The sequence below is a fragment of the Rhincodon typus genome, chromosome 4 (assembly GCF_021869965.1).
Source record: "Rhincodon typus isolate 14 chromosome 4, sRhiTyp1.1, whole genome shotgun sequence".
Taxonomy (NCBI): domain Eukaryota; kingdom Metazoa; phylum Chordata; class Chondrichthyes; order Orectolobiformes; family Rhincodontidae; genus Rhincodon; species Rhincodon typus.
Genome location: NC_063335.1, coordinates 105,578,805 through 105,606,125, shown reverse-complemented (window position 1 = coordinate 105,606,125; position 27,321 = coordinate 105,578,805). Strand labels below are relative to the sequence as shown.

The window sequence follows — 27,321 nt, the reverse complement described above, 5'->3', positions numbered from 1 at the left end:
TTAAACAGGCTGTTATTAGAAAATCAGTACAATCATATCAGGAAGAGGGTTCTTATCCTCTCAATCAACCTCAACTGTTAACATCAGCAATAAGTCAGTGAACAGAGGTAGCTTTGCACAGACATGTCAGAAAATACAATGTAAAAAATCCATCAGCAATAAACACATATAAAGTGGTTAATGTTCCAACAGACACGAAAACACACACTGCTTTATATACATTACAGCTTCTACTGCACACTTGGCTGTAGAAAGCTGTTATTACAAATAAGAGATTATTAAAAACTTAGTGTTAAAAATTAAAGCTATATTATGGATTTCTGGAGATAAACTGGAGTGTCATTAAAAAGGTAATCTCTAATTTATCAGGTCTTTTATTTTGACCTGTCGGGTGGCCTTTCCTCTACATAATTTATTTTAATGAAACCATGTCTTCCTCAGGTCAAGCAATGCTGTTCATGGAAATGAATAGGAGATTGTCATAAAGCACTTGGTATGAGGTATAGAATGGTCATCCTCTGCTCCAACATGCCCTCGCTCAAACCTCCAGTGGGATCTTGTTGCTGTGGTTACTGCCCTGGTAGTTCACAACAACCATCCTCATAATCTCTATGTGGCAGTGCCAATTATTACCAGATTAAGGGCTGTGCACTCATGCCTACAAGTTGCATGGCTCCAAGTACATTTCAACCAGAGCGTAGAGGTTAGTTCAAACATAGGGAACAACAGCAAAGCAACAGTACACTTACTTCCCTGCCATCCTTTACTCAGCCAGTGTCTATTATGATGCGAACTGGTAATATTCTAATTTATCCTACCCTGTGCCCCACCAAGTGATACAGTTCAGTAGCTCACATTACAGTCTACATTGAGAATTAAAGACACTGTTAATCAAGTTCTGTGACTCGACTCCAACAATATGAGAAACAAGTTCTTAACTGTTGGTTTGTGGCTCCTGCAAATTACTTTCCAAATCCAGCAATGATATCATCCCCAAAGCATCCTCGACTGAAAACCAATCATTTTTGAGCCTCTTTTACTGTTGCCAGTTTTTCAATGTTGGAGAACCCACAATTTACTGAAGCCCTAATAATAACTACAAAATATATAAGGCAATTGATATGAAATACTTATCCACATCAGAGATCAGATAGATCCTGCTAAAAGTGGGGACAAAAATAATGAGGCACACACAAGATACCTCAGAACGGTGTATTTAGGATCTATTTTCATTTCACTATCACCCTATTTAGCAATGGAAATTTAAAAAAAAGTACAAAAAGAAATTATACTTGACACAAGCTTGCATTACATAGCTGGCCACAGATTTAGAGCCAAAACAGGAGTCACACATATGTATTTAAATTCAGGCACTGAGAGACAATTTGGGTGATAAAGCAACAATTTTGGTCTTTCACTGGCAGATTAGAAACTACCACAAGTGGAAAAGAAGATAGATTGGCTAGTGTTCCTTAAAAGAGGCCACTTAATGAAAGGGCATTTTTGAATATTTCATCCTCTCGCATGTTGCAAACACTCTGCTGTGCACCCATCCCTCCCCACTCCCCCCTCCCCTCTCCCCCTAACAGTCTACGCTCTCCAAGGGCTCTTTCTGGCTGCTATTCTCCAATTTGGGGATTTGAGGTTTGGAGGGTGGAACTCTGATTTTGCCTCTTGTGCAGTTAGTGTCATGGAGTCAGGGGTGTCTCTTAACTGGTCCATAAGACACTGATCCTACTGGGTCCCTGAACTATTTGGTCAGGGATCGTGCAACTGGAATCCTGAATGGATCATCGTCATCATCAAGAGATAATGCAAGACAAAGGAGATCCAGATATGGCATCAAAAGAGGAAGAGCCTGAATCAATCAAGTTAGACGTGCTTTGAAGATCCACTGGCAAAGAATAATTTATGCTTTAGTCTAAGCAGAAGTTTAAAATAAGGCACCATTTTTGACCTGGGTGCAAAACCAAGAGGGCTAAACCCAGGAACGCTCTCTCCAGGAGGAGTTTCAGTGGATTTTTCAGTGGCATCCTGGTTTTCAAACTATTACCCTGCTCCTGACTATCCCCAGGGTCAAAGATTGCAGCAGTGGAATGCAGGGATCTTTGAGAGGCAGGATTATCAAGATCAGCCTTCCCAGCATCCTTTTTTATGTGGTAGAGGTGTCATGGGGTCACTGAGTTTTGGGAGTGGGGTTAAAACGAGAAGGGATTCACTATGTTGTCAACAATCAGGCATCAGTAGAGCTCTCTGCTCAATCTTCTTGGCATCATCTCATCCAATTTCAGACAGGTTAATGGAAGATAACCCGATCCTTTCAGTTCATAAGTTGTGCCATGTGAAGGAATACATATTTAAGAATGGAACTTGGCTATAAATTTTGATTCAAGCCCTAAATCAAATTTAGACAAATGCTGTCAGACCAACTTCATATCTCCTGTACAATTTGGAATTCTTAACAGACCATTCAGTAAGAGTCTTTCCATTCTCAGCTGGAACTGACCATCCAACAAGTCTTGAGTCACTAACTAAATTTAATTAGCATATAGAATTCTAATTTCCATCATCGAGCATCAATATAGCAAACAGCTGCACAATTTGGGTCTATACTCCCTTCTTGGTAGATTATCAGTCCAAAAGTGATAGCTGCAGTATGTAAAACTTTTGAAAATTCAACCAGCTGTGTCCTTTTAGGTTCCAGGCACAATTTCAGAAAATTCTCCATTATGTGTGTAATACTCTGTTCGTGTGAGTAGGCTGTTTACAGTCATAGAGTCATAACATGGATAGCACAGATCAAACAAAAGGGTATGTTGATAAGCTCCACATTTGTCCCCTACACCTACTATATTTAACCTTAAGCATAGCATTATCATGAACCAACTGGGTAAAATAACCCATATCTCCAAGTCCCATCAATACGGAGTTTGTTAGAGAGCTATGGTCTAATTCACTGTCTGACAATGCAGCATGCAAAATACCTCTGTTTTAACCCCTCCTCTGGAAAGGGCAGGGTCACATAATGCGTACATTCTTACCTAATTGACCAACAAAACAAAGAAAACTGGGCCATCAAACCCTTTTACTGCTGCCTCTGAACTGAATAAACAGTAAACAAGCCCCCATTTTCCCTGGGGCAACCAAGGGTGAAAGGCAAAACAATTAAAGTAATTGGGCTTCTTCTACCCACCCACATCCCCACCCCCACCCCCACCCCCTAAAAGTTATCAATCTGTACAAGACTGAGAAGGACTGCAAATTCTTCCAATCTCCTCTCTTGCAAAACGACTCGTGTTTTGAACAGCATTGCAATGCTGGTTAACTCCCTAGTAAGTGTACTAAAGCACATACTGAGAGAGACAAAACAATACAGTGTACTCACACATAGACTAAGCACAGGAACAAGACTAAACCATTTCGCTCTTTGAGCCTCATTCCACCGCGGTCAATGAAATCATGCCCATTCTGTGACCGAACTCCAAATATAATAATTGTAGAAGAATAGGGTAATACCACAATTTTCGCATTAACGCAATTTCCATTCATAAGTCAAAAACAACAAGAGAATGTTTTACTGTGTGCACAGGAGATTGTGAACTATAACAGAAAGATTAATTTGTCGCAGTGTCCCACGGAGAGCAAGTTTCAAAGCAAAAATGGCTCCTTCCTTCTTCCATCCTGTCAGTCAGCTTCCCATAAATTTTAAAAGCACAGGGTTTTGTTTCCAACTGATCTGAATCTCTGATTTGAAAAGCAGCGGCTGCAATCCATCATTCTGTATGTACAAAGACTCTGTAAAGGACACAATACAAAAGTCTAGCCTTCAGTTTGCTGCAAAACAAAATTCCAGTCAGATAAGTAACAGAGTCCGGGAGTCACGTTCCGGCAGGAATTCCTTGCTAGTGCAGGTGCAGCTATCATCCTCTCCTTATGTAAAAATTTCCTGCTTGATAGGATGCATGGAATTTGGCACCGATTCCAGGTGCTAGAAATGGCTGTTTTTTTTTATAGAGAAAAAAAAACACAACATCTGTCTTGTTTATTCTTTGGCTGTCCTCAGCAGACACCATCGCTCCCAGCAAACCCCTGCATGCCCCCACCAACTGAAAAACACAGAAAATAAGATGTAGTTGGTATATCTTTTGCTTCCACAGTTGTGTGGTCTGGTTAAAAAGACACAATTGTTTAAAAATGCACATTCCTTCAAGGCTACATTTTTAATAGCTGTGACTGGCGGATCAACTTGGTTCTTAATTGCCACCAGATGAGTTTATTGCGAGTTGTTTTATTTTATGTCATGCAAAAACTTCGTACTGACTCCAGTCTTCAGAGGTGGCTGAAGCATTGAGAAAAAAATCCTTCAAAGTGGTGAAAACTCCCATTAGTGCTGAGGGTGTCCCATCAAATGGCAACATGCTTTGCCAGACCAGTAGGACTGAGACCTCTCAAATGGTCACCTGTGAAGGTAGTGTTCTGCAGGTAACGGTTATCAACAGCTCAAAGCCTTAGACATAGAGGCACCACTGTAAAATTAGCTAGTATTCTCAAGAGGTCCCTGCAGTCATATTCACCAACACTGTGCGTGGATTATTAAATGGCCCATCACTCTGCAACAAGCAATCTCACAATGTTCTGGGTTTAATGAGCCATGTTGCATTGGGATTTAAATGGTACAAGTCCAGAATGTATGTGTTGAGGTCCAGACAGCGTTCTCCTGCAAAGAAGAAAACACACAACGTAAATCATGGAACATCAGCAGCCACAGAGAATGTTCCTGGATAGTGGCAACTTTTCCAATCTCTTGGTCACTTCCATCAGCGCAACTTCCTCTCTGACGAGCCATGTCAAAATTCTAACTTCTGTTTCACTCCACCTGAGGGAAATAAAACCTGAAAACCTAAAAGTGCTGACTTCCTTTTTGACAGACATCACTTCTCCTACAAATCGTGACTCTTCAGTTAACCTGAAAACTCAGGCCCTGATTGCCCCGTCAGTTCAATGTAAAAATTCCATTGCAATTATATCAAAGGGGACAGGGAAAGTTATCCCTAGTATCCTGGGGGAATTATTCCTCTTTCAAATTAAATGCATGAGGAACAGATTGTCAGTTCACGATCAAATTGCTGTTTGTAGATTTTTGCTGCACATAAATTGGGTCCCCTGCATTACAACACTTCTCTGGCTGCAAAAGCTTGCTTATCCTGTGTTATGATCGGTACTATGTAAATGCAATTTCTTTCTTGCTCTTTATACGTCTACCAAAGATTTCTGATAGTGAGTGTCAGCAGGATTTCACTCAACGGGGTGCAGGCTGATCTCCATTAGCACACCTAACTGAGTGGCAAGAGTTTCTGGACAACAGAATATTTGGGCCTATTCTTGTTGTCCAACCCGGGAACAATAAGGCTAATAGTTGTACAAACTACTATGGCTCAGATCAAACTTAGAGCCTTCTGATTAGTAAGGCACGGCAGTGCAGCATTTCCCTGCAGCATAAAACATCAGCATCAAAACAATGGGTCAAATGTCATTCTACTGAAAAGGCAGTGGAGTATACAATAGCTCTAAACAGGCAGGGGAGTATACAATAGCTCTGAAGAAGGGTCACTGGACTCAAAAACGTTAATTTTGTTTTCTCTCCACAGATGCTGCTGAGTTCCTTCAGCAATTTCTGAATTTGTTTCAGATCCTTAGTATCTGAAGTTCTTTGTTTTATTATTTTGATGTTACAAGAGTTACTATTGTTTGAAACCAAAATCTGATGCTAATCTTCCAACAATGGGACAGTACATCACGTTTTTTTAAAATAAAAGTACCTCGGGGTTGGAAGAAAGAAATGGCATTTATAATGATTGATACAAGCAAGAAATTAGACATCACATTCCTCCCAAATCCGTTCACATGACAGCAACTTTAAAACAACCTACCTATATTTCCACCGATTTCAAACAAGTGATGGCTCTGTCCATTAAGAGGAACTGCAGAATTTGTACTGTGAAGATTTAATAAAAAACCAAGCTTAATTTAGAATTTGTTGAGAGGTGTGAACCACCGAATAATTAACCATAGTCGTTACACATATCAACTCGATACAACGTTTGCTGCAGATCACTTGAAAACATGAAACGCATTAACTTCTTAACAATAATTTCAAAAACATTTGAATTTCTTTTTCCTTTCGTTTAAACTTCACTTCGTCATTACAGAGTGGAGGAAAGTACACGAGTCTGTTCCCCTACAATATTAACAGTTGCATTTTATGTGGCAAGCTATTGACTGGACAGGATACAATAAGCAACTTTTGACCGTGGTTAGATTGCACTCTGGAGTAGAGCTGGACAGTGCTAGCTTCCAAATTGTCTAAAGGATTGTTACAATCAGATCAAAAGAGGTGGAGTGGTCTCCCTCTGAGTTGACTAAACAGGCATTATAAACAGATTTATTTATCAATCTCATGAGCACTTAACAGTTTCGAGTGCAGTGATTGTTGAAGATTCTGACAGGTTTTGTCTAAGTTTGAAAAGGAAATGACCCCTTTGTCGTCGATAAATTAAATCATGTAATTTAAAAAATGCTCCAACTCACACGTCCATCTAGAAATAGGTTACAAGAGGGGAAGGAGTTTAAATTGTTTAACTTGCAGTTTTTCCTCTGTACTCAGTAACTATGCAGATTATGTTGAAGATGCAGTGTTTGGCTGGTTAGATACAGGTAGGCCACACACTTGCACGGCGCTCCAGAGAAAGGAACCACAAGTTCCTTTACTCGCTGTTGCCCACGTGTTGTCTGTCTGACTCTTGGGAAGAAAAAACATGGTCTGCTCCAAAGATAAAAGGGGTTAGGTTGCTATCACAGGACCTCCATTCACAAACTAACCAGGTACTAAATTAAGGTCACAGCAAACTGGAGGACCGGGTCAGTGATTAGACTGAATGGTCATTGGAGCCTTGTCTTCAAACGGAATCCATCATCTAAAGTGTCCCCACCTGAATGGACAGATTATGTCGGGCTGTCTCTGAATGAGCAACGTGACAGCTTATTCACACTTATTTCAGCTGAACATCCTGGTGGGCTACTTCTCTTTATAACTTCATAAATTGCAAGGTGGACTTATGCAAACATTCAGCCATTTTAAGAGCTGGTCTTTAGGTCACTTCAGGATACTGATCCATCAATCATTTTAAAACCAATCCAATGGCTCAACTCACTCAGTAAATAAAGTTATTTTTTGAAAACAGGATGTACAGGCATTGAAAAAGGTACAAAAATAGATTCCTTTAAGAAAGCCAGAACTGAGAGGTTACACCTAACCTGGAAAGATTTCGAATAGGCTGTAATCCTTTTCTCTTGAAAGGAGAAGACTGAGGGATGACCCTAACAGAGATTGTCAAGATGATGAAAGATTTGAATTGCATAAACACAGAAAAAGATGTTTCTACTTCCAAGTAAGACGAGAACTAGAAGACATGAATCCCACAAGAAATTCAGAAATAAAACATTTTAGTCCACAAGTTGTTAGACCATGGAACCTGCTAACACTGGAAGTAGTTGAGGTAACTCACCAAAGATGCATTTAAGGTGAAGCTGGACGAATTTTTAAAAATTCATTAATGGGATGAGGGCATCACTGGCTGGGCAGCATTTATTGCCCATCCCTAATTGCCCAGAGAGCGGTTCAGAGTTAACCACATTGCTGTGGGTCCAGAGACACATGTAGGCCAGACCAGGTAAGGATGGCAGTTTCCTTCACCTAGAGGATATTAGTAAACCAGATGGGTTTTTTCCAACAATCGGCAATGGATTCATAGTCATTATTAGATTCTTAATTCCAGATATTTTATTGAATTCAAATTCCACCATCTGCCATGGCAGGATTCAAACCTGGATACCCAGAACATTATCTGGGTCTCTGGATTAACAGTCCAGCAATAATACCACTAGGCCATTGCCTCCCCAAATACAGCAGAAGGAAGGGAATGTTATCCTATACATTCTTTAAAAGAATTCATATTCTTTGTGGACAACCACGCTACAATCCACCTGAATTAGAAATCCATTTTGTCCTATCACTTGTGCAGGTATATGTGTCAGCTTGATATAGCTGGAAGCCTGAATCAATGATAAAATGTTGCATTCTCAGAGCTCATGCCTTTCAGATGGTACATTGAAACAGGTCCTGCCTGCCTGGTAGACACAGAAGATCCCAGCAACAGCTTGTATTTATGGAGCACTAGTAATGGAATAAAACATCCTCAGGTACTTCACAGGAGTGGTGTAAAACCAACTCATAGAAAGAGATACTAGGGCAGATGATGGACCAAAAGTTTAGCTGGAAAGGAAGGTCTTAAGGGTCACATAACGGAGGAAAGAAACGTGGAAAGAGGAGAGGGTTAGGCAGGGAATTCCAGAGTTTAGGGCCTTGGCAGCTCAAGGCAAAATGGTGATGATACTCAAACAGACAGGAATTGGAAGAGCTCAGACAGCATGATGGATTGTGGTTCCACATGAGAATACAGAAACAGAGAGAATTGAGGCCATGGGAGAGTTGGTAAAAAAGACGGGAATTTTAAAATTGAGGTGTTGCTTAACTGAGAATCCATTTGTGACAGGGAGCCTTGTATAAATGAGACTTCGGTGCAGGTCAGGATTGGAATAAGGAGTAATTTGAAACACAGCATGGCACAAGTATGATGCCTGAATAGCCTCCTTCTAAGCTGCATTGTTCGAGGTTGAGTAGGGAGCTCTCCTACTGCCTCAGGTATTTATCAATCAGCACAGCCTAAAAAGATGAATTTATTTTTGGTTTTGGACTGTAGGTCAATATGAATTCATTCGCTGTGAAACGTGGCCTTTATCCTCCTACTCAGATATTTCCTACAACATTTATCATTTGGTCCGGATTTCACTCTGACTGTGCCACTTATGCATTTTTTGGACATTTGGTATTTCTATCCTGAATCAAGAAAAAAGTAGGTGAAAGGTTAGGAGGGATATGAGGAGTAATTAGATCAGCCATGAGCTCACTGAGTGAGGAAACAGCAACCTCAAGAGGACAAATGACCTCTTCCTGCTCCTAATGTGCATGCTCATATTTTACCAATGAGCTACAAATAAAGACTCTGATTTAGGGTGAGATGGTGCATGCCGATAATGTCACTAGTAATCCAGAGGCCCACGCCAAATGACCCAGGGACAGAGGTTCAAATCCCACTTTGCCAAGTCACCACCACAACAGCAGGCAGACATTAAATTAAATTGAAGAATCTAGGCTCTGTCACGATGTCATGAACCTACCACTAATTTCATAAAAACTCTGGTTCACTAATGTCCTTCGGGAAGGAAGTCTGTCATCACTATCTGTTCCAGCCTACATGTGACTCTAGCTCAGCACCACCTTCTCGGGGGCAACTAGAGAAGGGCAATAAATGCTGGTCCAGCTAGCAATGCGCACATTCCGTGAATGATTAAAACAAAAATTGGCTCTGAACTGACCCCTTGAATGGCCGAACAAGCTACTGAGTTAAAGGGCAATTAGGGATTGGTAATTAACGCTGGCTTTGCCAACAACGTCTACATCCCATGAACGTGCAAAGTCTCCGTTCGTGCATGGAGCTTTTACACTACATATATAGGCCATTCAGCCCATCAAACAGGTGCCTTTCCTTGTACAAGAAAGGATGAGGCTCTCTCTCATTGCTTTCTGCTCCAACTTTGCTTCAAAACTGGTGTTTTTACATTCCTGAAATCATTTTTTTTTGCCCTGAGGAATTTGATGCTCTTTCCCTGTTTCCTGCAATCTTGAAGACCCTTGCTGTTCCTGAAGAATGAGGATCCCACCGAACCGTTCAGGAGAGATGATAGGAAGGTCGTTTACACGCAAAGGGTGGTAGATATTTAGAACTCTTTTCCACAAAAGGCAGTAGATGCAGGATCAGTTCTTAATTCTAAATCTGAGAGAGATGGCTTTAAGAAATATGAGCCAAAGGCAGGAATTTACAATTAAGCCACAGATCAGCCATGTTCTTGTTGAATGGTGAACAGGCTCAAAGGGCTGAATGGTCTGCTCCTGTTTCTATTTTCCTATGATTCTCTGCTATCTTGTCCGTGTGGCCATGCTTCATATCACACTGAAACATTGTTGGCTAGGTGATTATCGAATCAATGGATAACAATCAGTGAAACCTATAAGGAACTTCTGTAGTTGCTAATCCTGCTCACTGAGATTAATCACAATGTCTATTTTGCTGCCGTGACTGAGGTCAGTTAGTTACAGATTATAGCTGCGTAATCAAGAGAATCAATACAAGAGATGTTGTCTGAATAATCAGTACAGAAGTTGTTTTGAATTCAATAGGATATGCAGCACAGAAACAGTCTAGCCATCCTCTTGCATGTCTGTGTAATGTTCAACTCAAGCCTCCTCCCATCTTACTCTATCAGCATATCCTTTCTTTACTTCTACCTTACTTAGCATCTAGCCCATTCATCCCAACTACTCCCTGTGACAGAGGTACACAATCTCACCTCTCTGAGTAAAGATATTTTTTTCTCTCGAATTCCCTGTTATATTTCTTGGTGACTGTCATACATTGATGGCCTCTCATTTCGCTCCTCTCCAAAGAAAACAAAATAAAGCAAATGGTACAATTTCTTTCTTGTGAAACAGATGACTGTTTGAGTAAAATACTCTGTCTGCATTCTGAGAATTGAAGTTATAACAATGTGTGTTTTATTCACAACCTGACTATATCTGACTACACAAATATTGTGAGTTAATCCTTATCTGGTTTAGACCAATCATGGCACACAAATTGAAAAGAATTTCCATCAATTAGAGCTCAGCTGGAGTATTGTGTATAGTGTGGGCACCTGTTATGGACCAGATCAAACCCCTTCAAAAAATATAAGGAAATGACCTACGCCCTAACTTTTAGCTTATTTAAAGGCAAGTGTAAGGCGCTGCACTCCCGAAATGATTCAATTGGTCAATCTACTAGGCTTTAAGCAAAACAAATTTTATTCTTACACCACAGTGAAAACACAAACAAAACTAAAAATCAATGACACAACTTTAGCTCTATCAAAATACTTAATCACCTATATATACTTAATAAAAATACTCATCAACTGTTCCAATATTGCAGCATCCCATAAATACACCCTTGGCAAAGGCAAATTCAGCAAAACAGATTCGCCCACTTGCTATCTTTTCCCACCCACGAAAAAGGAGAAACTGAAAGCATGAAGCAGAAGTCTCTGTGAGAGGTAGTGGGATGGGACGGCACGGTGGCTCAGTGGTTAGCACTGCTGCCTCACAGCACCAGGGACCCACATTCGATTCCCTCGGGTGACTGTCTGTGTGGAGTTTGCACATTCTTCCCCGTGTCTGCGTGGGTTTCCTCCGGGTGCTCTGGTTCCCTCCCACACTCCAAAGATGTGCAGGTTAGGTGGATTGGCCGTGCTAAATTGCCCATAATGTTCAGGGACATGTAGATTAATGGGGTATGGTTCTGGGTGGGATGCTCTGAGGATCAGTGTGTACTTGTTGGGCCAAAGGGCCTGTTTCCACACTGTCGGGATTCTATGAAGTCAAGCTTTTTGTAGCAGCAGACAGCAAGCTGTATCTAGCAGCTTCAACTTCAACAACTGCAACTTCAACAACTGAAAACAAAACGAAAACCCTTGGTCCGTGTAAGCCTGATTCTGAATGGCCTAACTTCTGGATCTATGTCTTATGGTCTTATGGAGTCCACCCACTCACGCTTCTTTTGTCTAATTTTAAAAACAAACCCAAAGGTTATTTAGAGATAACAAGGTGTAGAGCTGGATGAACACAGCAGGCCAAGCAGCATCAGAGCAGCAGGAAGGCTGACGTTTCGGGCCTAGACCCTTCTTCAGAAATGGCTACCCCAAAGGCTATTTATTCTGCTTTCCATGGAGCAGACACCTCGGCACCAGGTTAACAACACCTCTCTTCAAGAGAAGCAGGACAGACAAAATCTCTCTTAAAGGCACATTTTGTCACAGCACCATATTACAGGATGAATGTGAGCACACCGGGGAATGTGTAGAAGTGATTGACAAGGATTGTTCCAGGGATGAGGAACTTCAGTTATGAGGGCAGGTTGAAGAGATTGGGACTGTTCTCCTTGAAGAGGCGGCGGCTAAAAGGGGTTATGAGCAGGTTGGATAGGAGAAACCGTTCCTGTTTTTAAAAGGAGCAAGAACAAGTAGACATAAATTTAAAGCGATCTGTGAAAGGAATGAGGGCGAAGTGAGGAAAACCTATTATCGCTCATCAAGTAGATTTGGCAATGCCTGGAAGTGTGGTGGAGGCAGGTTCACTTCAGGCATTCAGCAGGGCGATTATTTGGATAGAGACAGTGTGCAGGGGCCTGGGGGAAAGACAGTAGATTTGGCACTAGGTAACAATGCCTATTTAACAAACCAGTGCAGGCATAATGGGTCAAAATGGCCTCCTTCTAAACCATAATACGTCTGTGACGATGAGTTATTTAAAATTCCCCAAAGATCATTCGCATTGATATTGTTTTGATGAGCTCACCTGTTTTCACAGTGAAACCGAGCAAGAATATCACTTGCTTTGGTCTCACTGTCCAGCTGAATGGCCATGGAAACCTTTGATAGTTGAGTGGCATAAACACGGATGACTCCCTCGGGTATGTCCGACTGCAACGTAAAACGACAAAATCATTTTCAAAGTCGCACTGATTATTTTCCCACACACCTGCCATATCCTTTATTTTAACCGACGACGTTCACTCAGCAGTTGTAAGCTGGTTATATTATGGGGGAGATGCTGGCCAGGCCTGTAGAAATGGGTTCAAATCCCACCGTGGCAGCTGGCGGAAATTTAAATCCAATCGGTAAAGTGTGGAATGAAGCTGGTCTTTGTAATAGTAACCATGGCAACTACCGCTGATTATCCTGAAATCCCCCGCTGCCAGCCTTCCCTGGCACGACCTACATGTGACTCCAGGTACTATACGACTCTTACCTCAGAAATCAGTTCAAGGGCAGCTATGTGTGTGTCTGAGGGTAGTACAGTTGATACAGTTTATACCGATTTCAGCACGGTTTTTGACAAGCACCCGCATGGGAAACTGATATCGGAGGTAAAAGGACATGGGATCCAGCATAACTTGGCAAGTTAGATCCAAAATTGATTCAGTGGCAGGATGAGTAGATGCCGGTGTTGGACTGGGGTGGACAACATCAAAAATCACACGACGCCAGGTTATAGTCCAACAGGTTTATTTGGAAACGCAAGCTTTCCGAGCTCAGCTCCTTCCTCAGGCGTGGTGTCACTAAAAGTTACGTACTAGGCCCCAGCTGGATTACAGTGTATAATTCTGGTCACCACACTATAGGAAGGATGTGATTGAACTGGAGAGGGCTGCAGAGAAGATTCACCAGGATGATGCCTGGGATGGGGCATTTCACAAGTAAGAGAGGCTGGATAAGCTCGAGTTGTTTTCTTTGGAGCAGAAAAGCCCGAGCAGGGACCAGATTGAGGTGTATAGGATTATGAGGGACAAGGACGGGGTGAATAGAAAGCAGCTATTCCCATTAGTTGAACAGTCAATAACAACAAAAAAACACACTTTTAAGACAGGAGGTTCAGAGTGGTCTTGTGGAGCATTTTTTTACGCAGTGAGATGTGGGGGTGAGGATTGCACGTCTCAGGGGTGGATAACCTCACAACCTTTACAAAAGTACTTCAAGTGTCATAACATTCAAGGCTATGAGCCTAGTGGGACTAGTGTAGATTTGGTGTATTTTTAATGGCACAGACCTGATGGACCAACGGAGGCCAGGCAACATCAGAGGAGCAGGAAAGCTGAGGTTTCGGGTCAGGACCCTTCTTCGGAAATGGGGGAGCGGAAGGGGGCTCTGAAGTAAATAAAGAGAGGGGGAGGCGGTGATAGAAGGTGGATAGTGGAGCGAATAGGTGGGAGCGAAGACGGACAGGTCAAGGAGGTGGGGATGGAGCCAGTAAAGGTGAGTGTAGGTGGGAAGTTGGGGTGGGGATTGGTCAGTGAGGTGGGAGGAGCGGATAGGTGGGAGAGAAGACGGACAGGTCAATGAGGGATCTGGTTCTGTAGGCAGGTACTGAGAAAGGCAATGTGGCTGTAGTACCTCAGTGGATCTCTCCCACTGCAACCCTCTGGTAATCCCTTCGGCCCTGAAACTGCTCGAACACGTCCTGAAGCAAACCAGGTACTACAGCCATATCACCTTTCTCAGTACCTGCCTACGGAACCAGATCCCTCCTTGGCGTGTCTGTCTTTTCTCCCACCTATCCGCTCCTCCCACCTGCTATGTTCCTCAAGCTCCACACTGTATTATCTCAGATTCCAGTATCGGCAGTTCCTACTATCTCCGATGGACCAAAGGGCCTTGTCTGTACCATATGATTCTATGATTCTAGGAAATGCTGACCTCACCTGTAATGTCCACGTGAAAGAATTTAGAAAAACATTTGGCTTAATTACTAAGTACCAAATTGATCTGATCGTAAAAGGCAGATAGAAAAGTAAAGATATCACCTTCATAAGATCATAGCTTCAGCACTGTGGACATCTCTGGTCACCATATATAAGGAAAAAAAAGTCCTTCGAAAGAAGACACACCAGGATGTTACCAAGCAAAGGAGAAAGGTTAAGAGGTGACCTAGTGATTTCAAGATGACAGTTTTGATAGAGAAGAACTATTCTCTCTGATGAATGAGTTAATAACCACAGATTTCAAACCATTGACAAAACGTCTTGAGGGGTCAGGCCTGGTCTTTCGAAGAGTCAGAAAAGGTACAATGGGTGAAATGGCTTCCTTCTGTAATGTGAGGTTTGATAACTTTATGGAAAAAGAGAATGAAATATTGCCAAGCCAATGACAAGGCACAGGAGCGTACCTTTAAACAGTGTCCCAAAGTAGACGGACACGAGTTCACGCCTGGGACCTCCCACAAGGCAGGCTCCTGGTTTCGGTTGCGACCTCGAGGAGAGGAACCAGGGGAGGGCGAACCATTTCCCCTGAAAGGTGGAGAGAAGAAAAACGAAGACGTGTTCAGCCACGTCACTCTGGTCCGTCTTCGATTCTCACTTTCGTTCATCTTCCGCACCTGGGCGATCATAAAGGGCGGGATCTGCAAAAGACAGGAGTAAAGCTACAGTCATCACTTTTTGGCCCAGAGAGGTCCCTCTCTAAGTAGCAGTGAGGCTAGTGATGTTCACTGATTTTGAAACTAACAAATGGAACAGCGATTTCAGTCGATGGGCTGACGTACAGCTAAACTCAAATTTCCAAAAGTTACTGTCAGAGGCACCCCACTCAGAATCACAGAATTATTATAGTGCCAGTCATGCCTGTGCCAGCTCTTCAAAGAAGAGTTATTACCTAGTGCTCATCTCCTGCTTTCTCCCCCCACACCTTTGCACACAATTTCCATTCAGATAAACATCCAATGCTTATTTTTATAACTCAAACCCGCCATTCCTGGCAAAATCCTGGTAAATCTTTTCCGACCACCCTCTTCAGTTTAATAATATCCTTCCTATGACAGGGCTACCAGAGCTGCACACAGTACTCCAGAAGAGGTCTCATCAAAATCCTGTACAACCTCAACATGACATCCCAAATTGACACCACCCAGATCAAAGCAGAACACTTAATCAGCACCCCGTCCTCCACCTTCAATATCCACCACTGACTCAGAATGATAGCTCAGGGTACCATCTGCAAAGGTGCACTGCAGTAGCTAGATTCCTAGGACAGCACTTTCCCACCAACTCTACCACCAAGAGTAACAATAGCTAGTAAGTTCCCCACCAAGCCACTTACCATCCTGACTTGGAAACATACGGCCGCTCTTTCAGTGTCGCTAGGTCAAAATCCTAGAACTCCCTCTCTAACAGCACCATGGGCATTCTTACACCCCAAGGACTATAGTGTTTAAAGTGACACCACACCACTATTTTCAAGAACAATTAGAGATGAGAAATATGCGTTGGCCCAGTCAGTGATACCCGCATTACATGAACAAATAAATAATAAAAAGATTTTGTTGAATGACAGAGCCGGATTAATGGACCAAATGACCCACTCCATCTGCTCTTGGGTTCACCCAATCCGGTCATAAAAACGTATGTTCGAGACAAAGACAAATTTAAGAACCTATATAGTTTCATACAGCAATCAGAATAAATTATTCAATTGTTATTAAATTGATCATTCTCCAACATTGGCCTTTGGGTTTTCAGGAACAAAATATGAACATCCCAAATGATGCAGCAAGCAAACCAGGAGGAGAATCACAAGGCTTTGAAAAGAATTAGCTGCGGTTTTTTTTCCCCCTATTGTCTGTACATTTATTATTTGTCTGCACCTGCCTACTCCTGCCAGAAAGTGAACTGCCACTTCATTACTCAGCTGGATGAGGGTCAGTTAGGTAAGTTGGCCAGACAGCTGGTTCGTGCTGTAGAATAACACCAACAGAGCAGGTTCAATTCCTACACTGGCTGAGATCACCACAAAGGTCCCTCCTTTTCAACTTCACCCTTCACCTGAAGAATAGTGACCCACAGTTTAAACTCACCACCAGCTGTGGAAGAGTCAGTTACCAGGGGCCATGGGCTTAAGGTGCAAGGGGCAAGGTTTAAAGGTGATATATGAGGCAGGCTTTTTACACAAAGGGTGGTGGGTGCCTGGAACTCGCTGCCGGGGGAGGTAGTGGAAGCAGATACAGTAGTGACTTTTAAAGGGCGTCTTGACAAATACACGAATAGGATGGGAATAGAGGGATACGGTCCCTGGAAGGTAGGGGGTTTTAGTTGTGACGGGCAGCACATCGGTGCAGGCTTGGAGGGCTGAAGGGCCTGTTCCTGTACTGTATTCTTCTTTGTTCTTGTCTCTTTCTAATGAGAGAGCTGTCCTATGGTCCTCCAGGATGATGGGAGCTTTCTATATCCAATACTCCACGCCACCCTTTATTCCTGGGCCCCACTGGTTTCTTTTTGGCTTGCTGGTTGTAAAAAATAAGTTTTAAAAATGAAATTTTGAAAATAACATTATTTTATTGCCTCTGTGAATTTTCTCCTGGTTTGCTCATACCAGTATCCAGGAAATTAGTGTTTAATTCCTGGATATTCTCGGGCATACCCCAGGAAACTGGCAAAGCCTGACCAGGATTGGCAGCACATTTTTCTGACTTGGATGTGAATTCGTGGCCGACTTGCACAAAGCTGAAAGGAAGTAGTGCAGAGCGCTGGGTGCCATGCATTCACTCACGGTCCACAGGATGTCCTGATATTTGATGAGAAGCTGTACAATGTTGGCAGCTTTGGTAGCGGCCTCTGCTTCTTGATGGTTTCCAGTCCTCCCCTTGCACATGAAGAGGTTCGGGGCGACAATCATGGAGACATTCCACAGGCTCATTCGGTTTTTGGCTTCATTCGCTACAACCTTGCTGAGATATTCCAAGAAAGCCTGGAGGAGGGGGGAGTGGGAGGAGGAGGGGGGAGTGGGAGGCAGCAGACAGAAGTGGATTAATTCAATTTTTAATGAACTTGCCTCTCAGAACTTGCCACTTGCTGTTTTATGGAAAAGAAATTCAATTTGCATTCCTAGTTCTACCCAATTTTCAGAGAACTTAGTGTCCTAAGATTTGGGTGCCATGCTGCTCCCAATATTTGTAAACAGTTCACTGGGAATATATTTTATATGAAATCAAACTATAATACTCTGATTAAGGAATTTTGGACCAACTGTGAATGAACTGTGAAAAGGCAAAGAAATATTAACTGAAATTTTCGTTTACTTTCTAATAACAAGCTACTTTTCAATCCTGCCAACTAATGAGACCTTCACTTTGCTGGTATAGAGTTCAGGCTGTTCACTTCACAGGTTAGGTGGATTGGCCATGCTAAATTGCCCATAGTGTTCAGGGATGTGTAGGTTAGGTGGCTTGAAGGGGATGGATCTGGGTGGGATGCTCTGAGGTTCAGTGTGGACTTGTTGGGCTGAAGGGCCTGTTTCCACACTGTAGGGATTCTATGATTCTATGAGGACAGGGACATGCTTTGCTTGTCCAAGTCTGTACAGCTCCATGAGTGACCCAATTAGTCCCACTCTCCTGTCCTCCACCCAACTCCCAGATATTGTTACGTTGCTCCCAAGGATTTTATCCAAAATACAGAGGGTCATCAATTCTAGTTGGGTGCTGGATTACTTGAGGAGTGAGATCTGCACATTGTGATTGCTGCTCACTACATGGTGAGCGATGTTTTATCAAACCACAGGACATTAGGGGAGGCAATAGCCTAGTGGTATTATCGCAGGACTGTTACTCTAGAGACGATGTAGTGTCCTGGGGACCTGCGTTCAAATCCTACCACAGCAGATGGTGGAATCTGAATTCAATTGATATCTGGAATTAAGAGTGTAATGATGACCATGAATCCTTTGCTGACTTTTGGGAAAAATCCATCTGGTTCATTAATGTCCTTTACAGAAGGAAACTGCCATCCTTACCTGGTCTGGCCTACATGTGACTCCAAACCCACAGCAATGTGGTTGACTCTTGACTGCCCTCGGGGCAATTAGGAACGGGCAATAAATGCTGGCCTAGTCAGCAATGCTCTCATCCCATGAATGAATAAAGAATAATGGATTTTATTTGTTGTCACTGAAAAGAAAACGGATCAAGTTGTAGCTAGCAAGTGAATAATCGTAAATGTGAGAAATTGGACGCATATGAAGTTTGAGATCATTGAGATTGTAATAACTTGCTTCAACTCAGCAGCCACTGGCTGTGTCAGCATTTGTGGCCTTTCCCTATTAGGTCTGTTCAGAAGGCTGCTAACCACATTGCTACAGGCTGGACTAGGTAAGGACCAGATGGGTTTTTACAACATCCAACAGTGATTAGGCTAACGTTTTAATTCCAGATTTACACCAAATTCAAATTTCACCAGCTGCCACTGCGGTATTTAAACCGACATCCTTGGTATCAGCCTGGGTCTAATGGATTACTAGTCCAGTGACAACAACACTACACTGCTGCCCCTTGCTCTTGAGAAGGTGATAGTGAGGCGCCTTCTTAATCCTTGGTACCAACTGAGTGACTTGCCGAGCCATTTCAGTCAACCACGTTGCTATGGGCCTGGAGTCACACCTAAGGCAGAGCAAGGGCAGCCAACAGGTTTTTACTGATAATCTAGTTGCTTCTCAGTAACATTTCTGACAACGGTCCCGCTGTTTCTCCAGAACCAGAAGTCAGGGCTGTAATCGGTGTCTGCCTTCCCTCAGAGCAGCTATACGGCCCTAAAACTGTGAGGGAACCGGTCACTGAGATCAACCTTTTATTTAATGGACTGAATTTAAATTATCCAGTGTGCTGTGGTGGGACATGAACTCCTGATTTGATCATTAGTCCCAGACTCTGGATTACAGGCTCAGTAACACAACCACTACAAAATGTTGCAACATTTTTTTCTAAAATCTTTTCATGGGCTGCCCATTCCTAGTTTCCTTCGAATGGAGTATCCTACTGGGCCATTTTAGAGGGCAGTTAAGCCAACCACCGATACATTCTGTCATTCACCTTCTTAGGTTGAACATCAACTCAGGGTCAAATTCTTTCCCTTTTAGTCATACGTACCTTGATAGTGTCTCTATTGGGATCAGGCAGTAACATGATGATTAGATGTAGAGCTTGTATCTGCAACTTGGTCGGTGAGATATCTGAAACCAAAACAAAGATAGTTGTGCAGGTGTAAAACCCTCATTTTCTGCATAAACAGACAGGAAAACTTTTCTTTTATATCTTAGAATGAAGCCAACATTCTAACTGTCTCTCACACAAATGTAAAAGATCCCAAGCTAAGTCGAGGTAAAGTTGCCATAGTCTTACCAGACCATAGGTTGTTTTCTCATTAGAGAGAGACAATGGTGGTTTAACCTGAAGTCAGACAACCCCCAGGCAAAGGGGTGCTGAGAAAAAGTGTCCTTTATGGTAATGTCAGATGTTGTGGGAATTGAACCCATGCTGTTGGCGTCACTCTGCATTGCAAAGCAACCGTCCAGCTAACCAACTACTGAATCTACCAAGCACAAAGAAGCTCTTTCTGGTGCCTCCACCAATACTTAGCCCATTACTAACATCTGAAAACAGATTAGCCAGTCATGATCAAACTTCTGCCCGTGGGATTTTGCTGTGTACAAACTAGCAGCTCTACGTAAGTTCAACAGCTACAATTCAAAAGCATCATCTTTAAAATGGTTTGGGACATTCTGGAGTTATGAAAGGTTCGATATTCATACAAAGCTTTTTTCCTTTCATTCTGATGGTTTCGGTGTTGATGAATGTTCAGTCATCAGCCATTTTTCACCCTTAAAACCAGGCTTCTAGTGGGTCAGTTATATATTTAAATGCACTTTTTCATGAACTGAACATGCAACAATTTATAAGAGAGGTGACCTTATGGGTGGCTTAATGGCTCAGCGGTTAGCACCGTTACCTCATGGTAACAGGGACCTGGGTTTGATGCCAGTCTCAGACAACTATCTGTGTGGAGTTTGCACGCGCTCTCCATGTCTGTACAGTTACCCTCTGGGTGCTCTGGTTTCCTCTCACAGTCCAAAGGTGTGCAGGCTAAGTGATTGGCCATGCTATATTGCCATAGTGTCCAGGGATACACAGGCTAGATGGAAAATGCATGGGTAGGGGGTTCCAACACTCTTCAGAGAGTCAGTGTGGGCCTGATGGGCCAAATGGCCTGCTTCCACGCTGTAGGGATTCTATAAATGAAAGTTTACTGCACCTCAGTGAATTATGCAGAACCTTCATTCCCCTGTCACTGGACTGCTATTGCAACACTTTAAAATAATTCTTAAAATTCTCTTGATTATGTTTCCATTTGACAAAATTTTGAGAGGCTTGATTATCAAAGAACAGCAAACAGTGATCTCTATAATTTTACAATGCCTGTTAGATTTCTTAAAAACAAAACTTGTTCTCAGGAGGTCAGCAATCACTCAGTCTGAGTAGTGATTATTGAAAAAGCTTAAATTGGAGTCACATGGAGAACACACTGTGGATGGATGACATTCCATTTCCTGAGGGACAGTGGGATTTTTAGGCTATTGTGGTTTTAGCTCATAAGGTACATTGATTTCAGTTCCACAAGTTACATTGTGGGATTTAATCTCATGTTCATTCCAGTACAAGCAAGTCTGCTAACAACTCTCTGTGACAGCAAAAACGCTGACAGAACTGATTTAAAGAAATCTATCTGCTGGAAGAAGTCCAGCATCAAATCGATTACAAGAGGAGGAGATAACTTGCAAGGCCAGTTCTTATTGGCCACTCAAATCTTCCAACCCCAATCAGAAAAATTACACCAGCGTTTGGCTGGGATTTGGTCAAATAGAACAGCTGGCACCACCAGAACATAATACCAGCCCAGATTTCACTGGCAACGGCAAAGTAACAGCTACCATCTCAAGGTAAGCCACACATGATGACCAGATGATCTCCATGGCACAATTCCTTCTTTTCTGATATTAATTTAGAATCTTGCACCAAGGCAAGGAAATTTCAAGTTATCCAGCACCAATGATGGCATCGAACAGACTAAGCAGCCAATCACATTGAAGTATTCTCACAGACCGCAAACCAGGAAATAAAATGATGAATTATCCATCATTTTCAGTAAGTTTTAGATAAGGAAATGATTGGGGTATGCACATGCGATGGATTTAGAAGCCAAAATATTAAACAAACATTTTAAAATGTAACATTTTGTGGTAATTTTCAAAACTTAATTAGTTGGGCACCACTGAGGCAGCTCAGCACTAATTATGAGATTAGTACATCATTAAAATGAAATTACACATCATTCAACAAGGTGCAACATTTTCAAAGATTGGGATCAACAATATTAAAAGGCACAGCATTGGTAGTTCAGTAATTTCCAATTGATAGTAGTCTGTGAGGATTTCAACTGGGCACAAAATGGGATCACACAAAATCACAGGCAACTTTCTGACTAGTACATTTAATTGCATACGGCTGGGCTCCAGAGGTAATCAGATTCAGACGAGTAACATTGTGATGGAACATTAACAACTTCACCGTCATTACTATTACAAGGTCCAGACCATTATGGCTATAGCTGGCAGACAAAAACAAAAGGCACAAAATACTTGAAATGCAAACTCTTTCATGTTTCGAACATCAACATATTGTTGAATGTGGGGCGGAGAGTGAAGAATGCTTATGTGTGAGCACTTCTGCAAGGACAGAGACACTGTCACAAAAATGAAAAGACGACTGAAATATACTGAAGTTAACAAGTCATACTTTGCACAGCGACAAATGCTGGAAGGTATTCCGCAGTAAGTAAAGGGTAGGGCAGTTCTCGGATGAAGGTCTTCAGCAGGCATGCAACATCATTGTGATGGATTTGGTCCCAGTCAAAGGTGTCATTGTAAAATTTTGCCTCCAACTCTTGTCGATAATTCTGTGAATGAAAGTTATATTCATTTCAATCCAACTCATATTCTGGGTTTAACAGCATGTTTTGGTAGGACAGGTGATATACTAGTTGTAAATTAATAAACTCGTAGCTACAATTCCCATAACTCAATGTCGAATGCTACAGAGGATGGCTGCAAAGCAAACTCTGTTTTTGCTAAAGTATATTGTGTAGGAAGAAGATGCAAATGTTTCCTGCCCATGATTAATCTGAACCAGCATGAGGTTGGGTCCTTAAATGAGTGAACTACAATTGAACTGTTCTGAGGGGACAACATTGCCTACCCATGTTGCTAACACTCCTCTGTAATCTCTGCTATCATACATAATTATTTTAAACATCTTTTTAAAAATCCCATGTGGTGATCGAGAAACATTAGTGCTAAGTAAATTTTAATTTTTTTATCTCAATTCTCTTTTCTTCAGTAATACTTAACCTTGAGTTCCTGAAGCATAATTTTACGCTAAATATCTAACAGTAAATAATCTGCATTCCTCACCATTCAAGGCAGACAGAATAATGCACCTAATAAATTCCACTTTGAACATCTATAGGGTCATAGAATCATACAGCACGGACACAGACCCTTCAGTCCAACTCGTTCATGCTGACCAAGTTTCCCAAACTAAACTATTCTTACTTGCCGGCGTTTGGCCCATATTCCTCCAAACACTTTCTATTCATGTACCTGTCCAAATGTTCTTGAAATGTCTTAACTGTACCTGCATCTACCACTTCTTCTGGCAGTTCATTCCATGTACGAACCACCCTTTACATAAAAAAGTTGCCCCTCAGGTCCCTTTTAAATCTTTCTCCTCTTACCTTAAAAATATGCCCCCAAGGTTTGATCTCCCCCACCCTTCAGAATGCTTATCTATAGATGTTTATAAAGTCAAGAGGGGTATAAAGTCACATCACAAGCTCTTACGCTCCAGTTGAAAAAAAGTCTCAGCCTATCCAGCCTCTCCTTATAACTCAAACTCTCCAGTCTACCACATTCTGGTAAATCTTTTCTGAATCCTCTCCAATTTAATAATATCCTTCCTATAGCAGGCCTGATATTCTCTATGACTGGATGTGCGGTGAGCATTCTCTCACTTGCATTTTACCCTGTGTGATGCAAGGTGTATCATTTATATAAATATATGATTTATTTTAGAATTTGGATTCTGAACTAGTGGCATGTGGGTTTTGGTCTGTGTCTATGAGACAGTGCGATAATTAAGTTTTCACTATTTCTGGATCCAGAATTTTTAAAATCCAATTTGAGAGAGGGAGTCCATGTGGTGATAACGAGGATTTGTTTGATCAGAAACAGTTTTATATCACGGAGGTGTTGGCCTAGTGGTATAATGGCTAGACCCTTAATACAGTGACCCAGTTGATGTCCTGAGGACCCAGGTTGAGTCCCGCCATGGCAGATGGTTCACTAATGTCCTTTAGGGAGGGTAACTGCCATCCTTACCTAGACTGGACTACATGTGACTCCAGACCCACAGCAAGGTGGTTGACTCTTAACTGCCCTCTGGGATGGGCAATATATGCTAGCACAGTCAGTGACACCCTCATCCATGACTGAATAAAAGCAAAAAAAGAAGTGGATAAAGCAAACAGTGAGAAAAATTATCTTCGTTTCCATTAAGAAGGGTTCTTTTTGGTACATTGTGGCATAGTGGTAATGTTGTTGGACTAGTAATCAGGAGGCCCAGGCTAATGCTCTGGGGATATAGGTTCAAATCCCACCACAGCAGCTGGTGGAATTTAAATTTGATTAATAAACGTAGAATGGTGACCATGATGCTTTCATTGATTGTTGTAAGAATTCATCTAGTTCACTAATCCCTTATAGGAAATTAACACCGTCAAATCCTTATCTGTACGTGACTTCAGACCCACGGCAATGTGGTTGACTCTTAAATGCCCTCTGAAATAGTCAAGCAAGCCACTCAGCTCAAGGGCAATTAGAGATAGGCAAAAGTATACTGGTCTCAGCAGCGACACCTACATCCCATTAAAGAATTTTAAAAAATGAAGTTGGGCAACTGGGAATTTCTGAGTGTTTTGAGATACCAATAGGCCACCAAGCAAGGAAGAAAATAATCAAGTTGGGCCGAGAAGCATCCTTCTGCAATAAATGAAGGACCAGATGCTTGTCCTTTTGTTCAAAATAAAGATAGTTTGACTTTTTTTGGATGCTGGATCTAAGGCTGGTTTGTGACAGAAGATCAGCCTTGAACTTGTTAGATGACAGAACATCTCAGAGGGCCGAATGGCCTACTCCTGCTCCTATTTTGTATGTTCAAAAGACTTCTGAAAGTAGGGTAAATGCAGTAAGGTGTGTGCCAGAAACCAGGAGCAAGGCAGATCAAGGAACAGCTCTTAATGGTGGCAGATATGGGTATTTACTTCAGAGGTGAAGTGAAACAGTCTGATTGGTTTTGTGGAGTAGATGGAGTTCATGCTCAAGCAGTGGTGCGAAGACCACACATCTATCCATAAATGGCAGCAGATTTGAAGGACATAACGAAAAGCTATCAATCTCGGTCTTGAACATTCCAATTGAGACAGTGAATTTCAAACTTTCACCACACTTTTGTGTAAAAAGTGCTTCCCAAATCCATTCCTTTACACCTGGCTCTAATTTCACGCTTCTATTTCCTTGTTTTTGGATTTTGGAAATATTCAGGGTCAACGCAAAGGTCGTGGAGCAGCCACCAGTCATGGCATCAGAGTTAGTTGTGTGAAGTGCTAATCACGTACACCATTTTAAATAGTGTACACATGATGTCTAATGGCTGCCTTGAAAGCTAGGGCTATATGTGGTTAATGTTCTGTTCCTCAATAATGTTACAAAAGTGTACTTTCGGCAAATGGGTTACATAAACCTTGAACTTTTTCAACTACACTCTGGTGCCAAGGAGCCTCACCAATTCTTGGAAAATGGTAGATAACTGCCTGGTTTTCCAAGAACAAAGATTCCTCGTTTCTGGTGTACAGCCAAAAACATTCAGGCCATTTTTCTCAAATTAAAGTCTCTACTTAACAGACTGCAATGTTCCCTCTGCTGGACTGTGCCATTCTCACTCCCAAGCCACACAGCCTGCATCCTTTCCATCTGTCACCAGTGGCAGCCTCTGCGTGAGATTTTAAATGTGAGACACCACACGACAACGTCCTGTCCTTGATAAAAGTGATTTGTTTCTCTCTGATACTTGAGACAGGGTTAGGATCCCCCGTAGCACAAGTGAGATGTCAAACCACAGGGAATGTATGAATGTGGAATTTCGGTGGGCTAGTGTGGAGTAGGAGTTTTCCAAATTCGATTAATTCTTTTTTTTAAGACAGAGCTTGTCTCCCATAGGGTGCACACACAATTTGTAATCTTCCAATGCACTTATAAGGCAGCATGAGAGTCGTAAACAGGCAGCTAAAGGAAATACTTGGAGGATTAGTCACTCATCAGTGTCTTCCATTTCTCTAAACAGCTTCATTTTTTACTAAGCAACAGAAAAGAACAAGGCATACTTAAGCTGAAGAAGGAAATGCCTCTTGAAGACGAAACTCAAGAGTATGAACCTTGATACTACCCCATGTCATTGGCCTCACAACTAGATTTAAAACAAGTAACTTTTTTTTTGGATATGTAGTCTGAGAGATCAACAGCATTGATACACAACAAAACACAGTTAGTAACTAAATAGTTAATCATGTTATTGTGGCGGTCAAGTAAACAGTGTAGATTCAAGTACACTTCAATTAATGTCATGACATTTGCATCAATATTAGCGTTTTTCTGCTTTTTTAAAAATTCATTCATTGCATGTTGATTTCGCAGCATTTATTACCCATCCCTAACTGCCCCAGAAGGCAGTTAAGAGTCAACTACATTGCTGTGGGTCTGGAGTCACATGTAGGCCAGCCCAGGTAAGGATGGCAAAGGACATTAAGTGAGTCGGGTGGACTTGTTCGACAATCGATAGAGTTGCACGGTCACCATCAGATGAGCATTTTATTCCTGAGTTTTGTTAGATTCAAATTTTATCAACCATCATGGTGGGATTTATTAATTATTCTCAGAGCCGAAAGTAGGGGTCCGGGGCAATCAGAGCAAGTGCCACAGTGGTAGGCAGAGCAAGGGCAGGGTGGGGGACAGAGTGGGAGGGATAGGATGGGGAGCAGAGCAAGAATACATAACAGGGATTTGTCTGAAATCTCAAGTAACCAATAGTCTCTTGAAACGCATGCACCCCTTTCTGATTGACAGCTCTGGCTGCAGTTTCACAATGTTTATTTACACCAGGTGAAACAGATTCAAGAGTGCTGCAGTGTCATTTATTGAAATTTTTAGTGATCTGTATGATTGACACTTTTATTGGCCTGAAGTAAGAACATTTAAAAAAACACTGGTGGAAACCTATCACTGAATGACTTCTTTCAAACACAGAACTGTCATTGTAGAGTTCACTATTTCTATACGGTATAAAGAACATAGAACTGTACAGCACAGGAACAGGCCCTTTGGCCCATGATGTTGTGCCAAGTATGATGCCAAATGAAACTAATCCCTTCTGCCTGCTCTTGGTTCATATCCCTCCATTCCTTACATATTCATGTGCTTATCTCAAAGTCCCTTAAATGCCCCTATCATATCTGCCTCCACCACTACCCCTGGCAGCACATTCCAGATTCTTACCACTTTCTGTGTTAAAAACTTGCCCCTCACATCTCCTTTGAACTTTCCCCCCTCTCACCTTAAATGCAT

At 42.0% G+C, this 27,321-nt stretch overlaps 1 protein-coding gene across 8 annotated transcripts in view; it reads right to left on the bottom strand.

Moving 5' to 3' along the window:
• Nucleotides 1–3,225: 3,225 nt before the first annotated feature.
• LOC109922972 (rho GTPase-activating protein 28-like) overlaps nt 3,226–27,321 on the bottom strand; it is a 171,223-nt gene continuing 147,127 nt past the window's right edge. For all 8 annotated transcript variants that reach the window (XM_048596357.1, XM_020523016.2, XM_048596358.1 and 5 more), the window contains 7 exons: nt 22,385–22,544; nt 19,682–19,764; nt 17,311–17,508; nt 14,936–15,169; nt 12,569–12,693; nt 5,931–5,995; nt 3,226–4,717 (listed from right to left, as the gene is read on the bottom strand). In XM_048596357.1, coding sequence (XP_048452314.1) covers nt 4,626–4,717; nt 5,931–5,995; nt 12,569–12,693; nt 14,936–15,169; nt 17,311–17,508; nt 19,682–19,764; nt 22,385–22,544 — 957 coding nt within the window. In that variant the 3' untranslated portion in view covers nt 3,226–4,625. The remainder of the gene's footprint in view (nt 4,718–5,930; nt 5,996–12,568; nt 12,694–14,935; nt 15,170–17,310; nt 17,509–19,681; nt 19,765–22,384; nt 22,545–27,321) is intronic.